The sequence below is a fragment of the Setaria viridis genome, chromosome 9 (assembly GCF_005286985.2).
Source record: "Setaria viridis chromosome 9, Setaria_viridis_v4.0, whole genome shotgun sequence".
Taxonomy (NCBI): Eukaryota; Viridiplantae; Streptophyta; class Magnoliopsida; order Poales; family Poaceae; genus Setaria; species Setaria viridis.
The window spans coordinates 46,627,909-46,636,959 of record NC_048271.2 but is presented as its reverse complement, the minus strand read 5'-3'; the positions used below and the strand labels follow the sequence as shown (position 1 = coordinate 46,636,959).

The 9,051-nt window shown below is 50.0% G+C and overlaps 1 protein-coding gene across 1 annotated transcript; it reads left to right on the top strand.

Moving 5' to 3' along the window:
• Nucleotides 1–6,317: 6,317 nt before the first annotated feature.
• Nucleotides 6,318–9,051, top strand: LOC117836802 (laccase-3). Its single transcript, XM_034716302.2, has 4 exons — nucleotides 6,318–6,487; nucleotides 6,593–6,989; nucleotides 7,104–7,232; nucleotides 7,698–9,051. The coding sequence occupies exons 1-4, from the start codon at nucleotides 6,380–6,382 to the stop codon at nucleotides 8,888–8,890; spliced, it is 1,827 nt and encodes a 608-aa protein (XP_034572193.1). The 5' UTR covers nucleotides 6,318–6,379; the 3' UTR covers nucleotides 8,891–9,051.

Here is a 9,051-nt window from a genome sequence, read left to right as displayed (position 1 = left end):
ATTCCAATATTTTCCTCTGCAAAAATGTCTTGTTTGTAATGACAAACTTGTTATCTGTCATCATGACAGAAGAAAAAGGGTGAAAGTACACCAGTATGTTCGCTATTCTAAGACTAGAGAAAGGGATTATCTGATGCAACAGTTTTTGTTGCTGTGTGGCGTGCAAATGCTCAAATCACCTGCTACCTAATTTGCTAATTATCACGCTGCTTAAATCTGAAACCAGGACGAACTCTGATGTGGCAAAGTGTGTTTGGTAACCGGCAGACTTTAAGGTTACGGAAGACTGTCTTTTCTTCTTACAGGAATATGGTACTCATGGTAATATGGCAGGTAACATGGTAATATGGCAGGTAATATGCAGTGATTCCTTAACAGTGCTGTTACTATCCAATGACAGTCTAGACTTCTCGTGTGATCAATGCAAGCCTGTGATATGCTGACCTTGTGCCCCTAGCGGCCGTACTCTTCTTCTCTGTCAATAGAAATGGACACCGTCTCGTGCCCGGTTCATTCAAAAAAAAAAAAAAAAAGTGCCGACCTCGTCGTCGATCTCCTGGTCTGTTCTTACGTCCAACTCCAACCTGCAGGTAAAGTAGCAAGGTGGAGTTTAACCCTGCTCTGAGTGCTCGGTGGCGTGAATTACAACTCCAGACATACCGTCATTGTCAACTTGCCACCGGACTAGGTCTGAGTGTTACCTGCACATTTGGCTATATCTGCTTACAACTAATGGTCAGCACGAGTGTACTACCAGTTCAATGCTTTACCATTACTGCGTTCTGTGAAGGAACAACCTATCTGAAGTTGGAGTGCAGAATATGGCTACTGAATTTATCAACCTTCCAAACTAAAAGAGGCGACCGATTCCTATCTGAAGCTTCCAAACAACATATCATCTTTCGTAATCTTTAGGTCTCATTAGGAATATGGGAATTTCTTTAGCTCCTGCTGGAATTTCAACCGTTTTCTGGAAATTCTAGCGTCCCAAGTTTGCACCGAACTGCACAATGCAAACTTGTACTCTTTCATTATGATATATGTTGCCATTGGGGAATTAGCCAAGCTGACGCCCGGATTATGACCCTGTTGCCTTGCCCTCATGGTCCAACAAATTAAATAGCACTGCAAACACACCTGTTCAAGGATGCTTGCAGCATTGCGCTGTTCTAAACAAAAAATAGGATCGAGTTACATGAATTGAGCTCAATTCAATGGTACGGCAAGTTTTGAAATGGCCAGATCTCACAAACCTAGACGGAAACACCGAGTCAATTTAAACTTTGTTTATCGTAGGAAGCCAGATCGAACATTTGAATCGCTCGTACTGAAGTGACCTGAAGATGGACTTCATCCGTCGAATGTTGATGCATGTTTCGTTCAACGGTGTCGATGTTTTATATTTGGCGGACTACCGAGGGGTATCTCGAGATAGTAGATTGGTCGGTGGGGGATCGTCAGACCTGGACATTGAAGGTAGAAACGAGGACACAAGACATGAATTTATATAGGTTCGGACCGCCAGAGTAGCGTAATACCCTACGTCCTGTTTGGGGTGTTGTATATTGCACTCTGTGCTTAGATGTTGTTTGATGTTGAGGATTTGGTCCTCTGTTATGGTTTTATAAGGTCTTCGCCTACCGATCCAGGGACCCCTACCTTCCTAGGGGGCGTGATTACTAGTCAGTTACAAGGAGGATCCCTAATAGGATTATATGGTATGAGTTCTATTAGGATTGCAGAGAAATTCTAATTGGAGTCCGTCTTCTTCCTTCCTTGCGGGTACTGGGGTTATCCCTGACAAGCCTCCGAGCGTTTCATACTCGAATGCAACAGCCTTCGAGTACTTTTCAGATCCTCGCCGAATAGTTTTGCTACTCTTCGAATACTTTGTTTGGTTGAATCTTCAAAGTTTCTCAAAGCTGCCACGAGGCTATAGTGTGCTCAAGCTCTTAATCGTTTTGATTTTGTAATCTTCATCATTGGAATGTGATATGGAGTAGCCCCCGAGCCTTAGGTTGAATCGAAGAATCAGGCTGAGGGTTAATAAAATCTTGAATCTTTTTCTTTCATCTTAAAAAAAAATCAACTGTTGAGTGTAACTTATCAGTCCCCGAGCCTTGAAATGATTAAATAATCAATCTAAGGGTCTTTAGTCTTCACACAAGTTATCATCCGAGTTGTATTGCGGCGTTCAGCCCACGAGCTTATGTGCTAGTAGAAGCCACGTTGAGTATTTATTTCGTGCTTAGTCCTCAAGCTTGGAAGCTAGCTTAGCCATTAGAGACATTCCGAGTAGTAATTGACACTTAGCCCCTAAACCTGAGAGCTAGCGTAGCCATTGGAGATACGCTGAGCATCCTGACATGCAAAAAGAGATGCATACATTATCTAGCATATTTGTAAAATTTGAAATTACTGAAATTTATTCAGTGATGAATATAATGTAAATGTTGTGTGTCATGCTCTTGTTTCAGCTATATTTCTTCTGAGTAGTTAGCCTGTTACGTTTAGACTCTCGGTCCCTATTTAGCCATGACCACTGTGTGTGAGATCTTTGTCTCGTGTACTCGTACTGGCACTGCTGCTACGGAGATCTTTGTCTCGCGTAGACTTTCACGAATTGAGGCGTGTTCTGCAATTAAAAATTGCTAAGAGAAGACATTTAAAATAAATAGTCGGTATGGCAACAAAAAAACTGCACGTTTACGCGTAAAGTAGCCATTAAGACTTTTCTGCCTTTCGGCAAGAAGAACGTGTGTTGCCGCGCATAGGATTTGTGCCTTCTTAGGGTGTAGCCGATGCGAGCCTCCAGCACTCAGTGCACCAAACCCGTGGCCGTTGCTTCCAAAATTTGATGTACCGATCCTGTAGGTGGGGCTTCCAAAACTCAGTGCACAAACCCCGTAGCTATTATCAGGGATAGATCCCCAGTACCCGTAAGGAAGGAAGAAGGCGGACTCCTACTAGAATTTTCCTGTAATCTTATTAGGACTCATACCATGTAATCCTACTAGGACTCCTCCTTGTAACCGACTAGTAATCTCGCCTCCTGGAGTATATAAAGGATGGCAGCGGTGCCTAGATCAGTAGCCCAAGACCTCATAAAACCACAATAGAGGACCAAATCCTCAAGCTTAAACCAAGGCAAAACAACACCGAAGTGCAGAGCGCAATATACAATACCCCAAATAGGACGTAGGGTATTACGCTACACTGGCGACCCGAACCTGTATAAAGATCTGTATCTTGTGTCCTCACTTTTACCGTTAAGTTCCAGGTCCGGTGATCCTCCACCAACCAATCTACTACCTCGGGATACCCCTCGGTAGGTTGCCGGGTATAAAACATCGACAGCTATAGCCTCCGTAATTTGGTGTACCAAGCCCATGGATGTCGGTTAACATGTACCAGGAATAATTGGCAAAGTGTAGCTCTAGAGGGTAATTTTCGTCGAGAGGCGTACACAAAAGTACTCGGCGCGTTGCCCTACATGCGGAAAACAAGCCGAAAAAATTATAAAGTAATTAAAAAGTGACTTAGCTTAATTCGTGGATGATTGTCGGTGAAGCTGTGTCGATCGTTGATGAAGTCAACTAGTCGGAGTCGATTCCGACTAGTTGTTGATCATGTGGAACCCGCCCTCAACTAGTTTTCTAGTCGAGACGAGTAGTCGAAGTAGACCGTTCTCAACTAGTTTTCTAGTCAAGACGAGTAGTCGAAGTAGTCATCGGCGACTCGATGCGGCCGGACGTCGGGGTAGCAGTACTCGCGTACATCTTCTGTGTATGTTAGGCTATAATTTTGAGGTTTTGTGGTAGCCTCCCATGTGCGTGTAGCACAAATCCCTCAAAATTGTTTTTCACGGAAAGTAGTCAGAGCTGATTATGTGCCTCAATCTGCGCGTGACTGTAACAGATCTTTGTTATCTGGGAAGTCAGAGCTGATTATGTGCCTCAATCTGCGTGTGACTGTAACAGATCTTTGTTATATGGGAATTATGGCGTGGGTCCCTGTATTTGCCTTATCTCCCAACTTGAGTCGGAATTGCCTCTGTCTTGATCGACGAGCCGCATGCAGCAGCATGCGATGGAAACCGACTCGGTATTCGACTGGAACGCGGAGCGCATCGATTCTGTCTCGGCGTAGATTTTTCTACTCGGAACTCCGACTCGGCGACTTGCTTCTTGTTGAGTAGATTGATCTTGATGATGAGGTCATTCAAGCTCGCCCGATGATCTCGACGATCGCCCCTACCTGGTGCACCAGATGTCGGTGTTTTATACCCAGCAACCTACTGAGGGTATCCTGAGAAAGTAGATTGGTCGGTGAGGGATCACCGAACCTGGAACTCGAAGGTAAAAATGTGGACACAAGACACGGATTTAGGTTTGGGCCGTTAGAGTAGCGTAATACCGTACGTTCTGTTTGGTGTGTTGTATATTGCGTCCTGCTCTTGGGTGTTATTTGGTCTTGATGATTTGGTTTCTATTGTGGTTCTATGAGGTCTTAGCCTACCGATCTAGGGACCCCTGCCTTGGTTTATATACTTTAGAGGGTGGGATTACTAGTCGGTTACGAGGAGGAGGAGACATAGTAGAATTATATGGTATGAGTCCTATTAGAATTATAGAGGAATCCTAGTAGAAGTCCATCTTTTTCTTACGGATACTCGGGATCTTCCCCGACAGACGGTACGGCGATAAAGCTGGCATAGATTAATTAATTGCCGCCAGCAAAAAATTGAAGCTAAGCGAGTGTGCTAGCTCAATGACCCTAACTAATCATATCACACCTGCGTCGCCTCCTGGTCACCTAATGGCTGAAAGATGAGTAATTGTTTGTTGGAGCGGAAAAAGAAGGCCAGATTGACTTGACTTTGTCAAAGAACCTACTGACTCCTAAACGTACAGACTACAGTGTGGGTTTAGGCTTTGGAGAGGTTCTGCTACTGCAAAGTCATGTACTTGCAGATTTGTATAGAATGAGGCGTTGCATTTTCCAACAGAAATGGTGTCTGGAGTTGCAGGCTTTCTTGCTTTCTGTTTCGCAGTCCCTTTCAGAGTTTCAGTCCCAATCTTCTTTGTGATACATGTGCTGTTCTTTTGTTTGCTCTTTTTTGCTTGGAAATGTATTGGTTCATTACTTCTTTCACACTGGAGCTATGTTTTCCAATAATAAGGTTACCGAAATATGGTATGAAATTCAGTCCACATCTGCTAAAACAGCAAGAACATTTTCTCATTGGCAACTGAACAGAACTAGCACTGCACCCTGACAAAAGGTAGACCCTTCAACCTTTTTTTACCAGGAGAAAGAAGCAACAACCTTTTCCTGCTCTACCATCTTGAATGCACATCGAGTTAACCAACCTTTCTACAATAGCTTCGATCTGGAGCATGAATGATTACCACTAGAGACCTTGAAATATCCGCAATAGCAACCTAGAAGGGACTGTCCATGTTCACACGGGTGAAATAGAGGTTTCCCTTACTCGACTTTAGAGCCATCCGATTTGCATTCGACGGCCGGCGCTTCTTCTTCTACCTCTCTACCTCTCGACCTTTTCTTCTACCTCCTGCCACCCGCCGCCTAGTCCTTCCCCCACCCGTCCGGCGCGGGTGGGCCGGCTGCCTTCCTACCTCTCCCGCCGCCATCTCCCACCGCCACCGCCGTCGTCCCCCTCGCCCCAGCACCGCCCAACCACCCTCCACCACCATCCGATCGGCAGCGCCCCCGCCACCGTGCCTCACTGCCCCCGTGCCCGCCACCTCTGCTAGGCCGGCCTACCACCGCCAGCCTTCCCTCTAGGACCGCCGGTGAGCACCCACCCCGGAAATCCTGAACCCCTAACCCCGGCGCTCCTAATCTCGCCGGATTTTGGCTGAAGTTGGAGAAGAAAGCTTGGAGAAGAAAGCGTGCAAATGGGGAGAAAGAAAAATTTGAGTGAGCAGAGCTTAAAATCACTCGGGTGGTCTATAGCTTATCCCACTTAGAAATATAGCTTATCCCACTTAGAAATATAAAGAATTGGTAAGATGATTGTTGGGCACGGTGAATCGAGCCGTAGCACACCCAGCCTCTACAAATCTGAATGGTGGTCGCTACGCTAGACCAGTGGGTGTAACAACTCCCCGTCAGCAGCAGCACTGCGAACCAGAACTACATCGTACTTGACCGCCACCTTAAAGGCCAAAAGGAGAGGGCGCCGCGAATCAAAACCTAATCTTCCAAACACCAAACAACCGCACTACACCACACCACACCACCCCCTCCTGGTCTCCCGTTCCCCGCCTCTATATATACGGTCGCCAGCCTCGCACCTCGTCACCACGGCAACAAACCACCAGAGCAAACCAAGCCAGCCATTGCCGGCGCGATGGCGAGGTCCGGTCTCGTGAAGCTCCTCTGCTCCTCCGCTTTTCTCCTGCTCTGCTGCTTCCTCCTCCGGGGCGCCCTCGCCGAGGAGCGCTTCTACGAGTTCGTTGTGAGTGCTGTTGATCTTGAATTCCTGATGCGATTAGAGGCACACCACTGCGTTGTGATTTGTGAAAGCTTGGTGCTCATAGTTTATGGCCCTTGGTTCTTGCAGGTCCAGGAGACGCCAGTGAAGAGGCTGTGCAGTTCCCAGAAGATCATCACGGTGAACGGGCAGTTCCCGGGGCCGACGATCGAGGTGTACAACGGCGACACACTGGCGATCAAGGCCGTGAACCTGGCGCGGTACAACGTGACCCTGCACTGGCACGGCCTCCGGCAGCTGCGCAACGGGTGGGCTGACGGGCCCGAGTTCGTGACGCAGTGCCCCATCCGCCCCGGCGGCAGCTACACGTACCGGTTCACCATCCAGGACCAGGAGGGCACGCTGTGGTGGCACGCCCATAGCTCCTGGCTCCGCGCCACCGTGCACGGCGCGCTCATCATCCACCCCAGGAGGGGCCTCCCCTACCCGTTCCCCAAGCCCCACAGCGAGTTTCCCGTCATCCTCGGTATGGATAGCACCCGTGCTGCACGATCATCTCCTCTGACCTCTGGTGCTAGCCTCTGTTCGATCTATGGCCATGGCGTTGTTCTCTCTGACGTGAGAACATGTCTTTGTGCAGCGGAGTGGTGGAGGAGGGACCCCATCGCCGTGCTCCGGCAGTCCATGATCACCGGCGCGCCGCCCAACGTCTCCGATGCCCTCCTCATCAACGGCCAGCCCGGAGACTTACTTCCCTGCTCTAGCCAAGGTGAGCGTCGATTGATTTGTAGTAGCAAAGTTGTCAACAAGAGCGGCGTGCAGATACATCTTGAAAGTTTTCTTTTTTGAAAATTAACAATTCACCAGTAATGAATGATTCAACAAGCACTAGTACACAAATTCCAGATTTGGTTAAACCGACCAAAGCAACTTTTGGTTTGGAAAGAAGCAATCCATGCATCTATCAAGCACAGGTCTCTTCTTACCGTACGGCATGCAGATAAATCCCTGGTTGCTTTTTATATTCTGCCATACAAACTGACAAAACCAAAGAGACAATCTTCAGATGTGAATTAAACAAAAAACAAATGCAAAGTAGAAACATTCTAACCAATTTCAGCATGCATATGATATCACCCGCTTTGACTAGCAGATTGTGATGCATGTTTTCTCCACTAGCCTCACCAACTAATTATCTTCGCGTGCAACGCATGCATATGTCACGTCAATGCAGAGACGAGCATCATCCCTGTGGTTGCCGGCGAGACGAGCCTGCTGCGCATCATCAACGCGGCCATGAACACCGAGCTCTTCGTCAGCCTCGCCGGCCACAAGATGACCGTGGTCGCCGCCGACGCCATGTACACCAAGCCGTTCGAGACCACCGTCATCCTCCTCGGCCCCGGCCAGACCACCGACGTCCTCGTCACGGCGCACGCCGCCCCGGGCCGGTACTACCTCGCCGCGCGCGCCTACGCCTCCGCCCAGGGCGTCCCCTTCGACAACACCACCGCCACCGCCATCTTCCAGTACAAGAACGCCCCTGGCTGCCCCACCACCACAGCCAGTGCAGGGGCCGGAGCCGGAGCCGGCGCCGGCATGGGCGGCAACACCTTCAACGGCCCGGTAGGCCGGTCATCCAGGTCCTCCGGCCACCCAGGCCGCACCGGTCCGCAGCCGATGCTCCCGTTCCTGCCGGCGTTCAACGACACGAACACGGCGACCGCCTTCTCCAACAGCCTCCGGAGCCCGCATCCGGTGAAGGTGCCGGGCCCGGTGACCCAGGAGCTCTTCACCACCGTGGGGTTCGGCCTCTTCAACTGCCACCCCGGCCCCTTCTGCCAGGGCCCCAACAACACCCGGTTCGGCGCTAGCATGAACAACGTCTCGTTCCAGCTCCCCAACACCGTCTCCCTGCTCCAGGCGCACTACCACCACATCCCCGGCGTGTTCACTGACGACTTCCCGTCGTTCCCGCCGGTGTTCTTCGACTTCACGTCCCAGAACATCCCGCGCCCGCTGTGGCAGCCCGTGAAGGGCACGAAGCTGTACCGCGTCAGGTACGGCGCGGTGGTGCAGATCGTGTTCCAGGACACGGGCATCTTCGCCGCCGAGGAGCACCCGATGCACATCCACGGGTACCACTTCTACGTGCTGGCCACGGGGTTCGGCAACTACGACCCGCGGCGGGACGCCGCCAAGTTCAACCTGGTGGACCCGCCGAGCCGGAACACCATCGGCGTGCCCGTCGGCGGGTGGGCCGTGGTGCGGTTCGTGGCCGACAACCCCGGGGTGTGGCTGGTGCACTGCCATATCGACGCGCACCTCACGGGGGGGCTCGCCATGGCGCTGCTGGTGGAGAACGGCGGGTCCGAGCTCGAGGCCACCATGGCGCCGCCGCTCGACCTGCCCATCTGCGTGCTGTAGAGGTTTTTAAATTTCTTGCTCGTGTACGTGATGATCGCGCGGTGGTATGGTGAGGCTGTGTGCGTTGTAATTGTGCTTACGTGTTTGCATTGGCGATTCGGCATTGTAATTTGGATTCCGATTTGAATTTTCAAAGAAAGGGGGAAGTATTAAGCATTGCA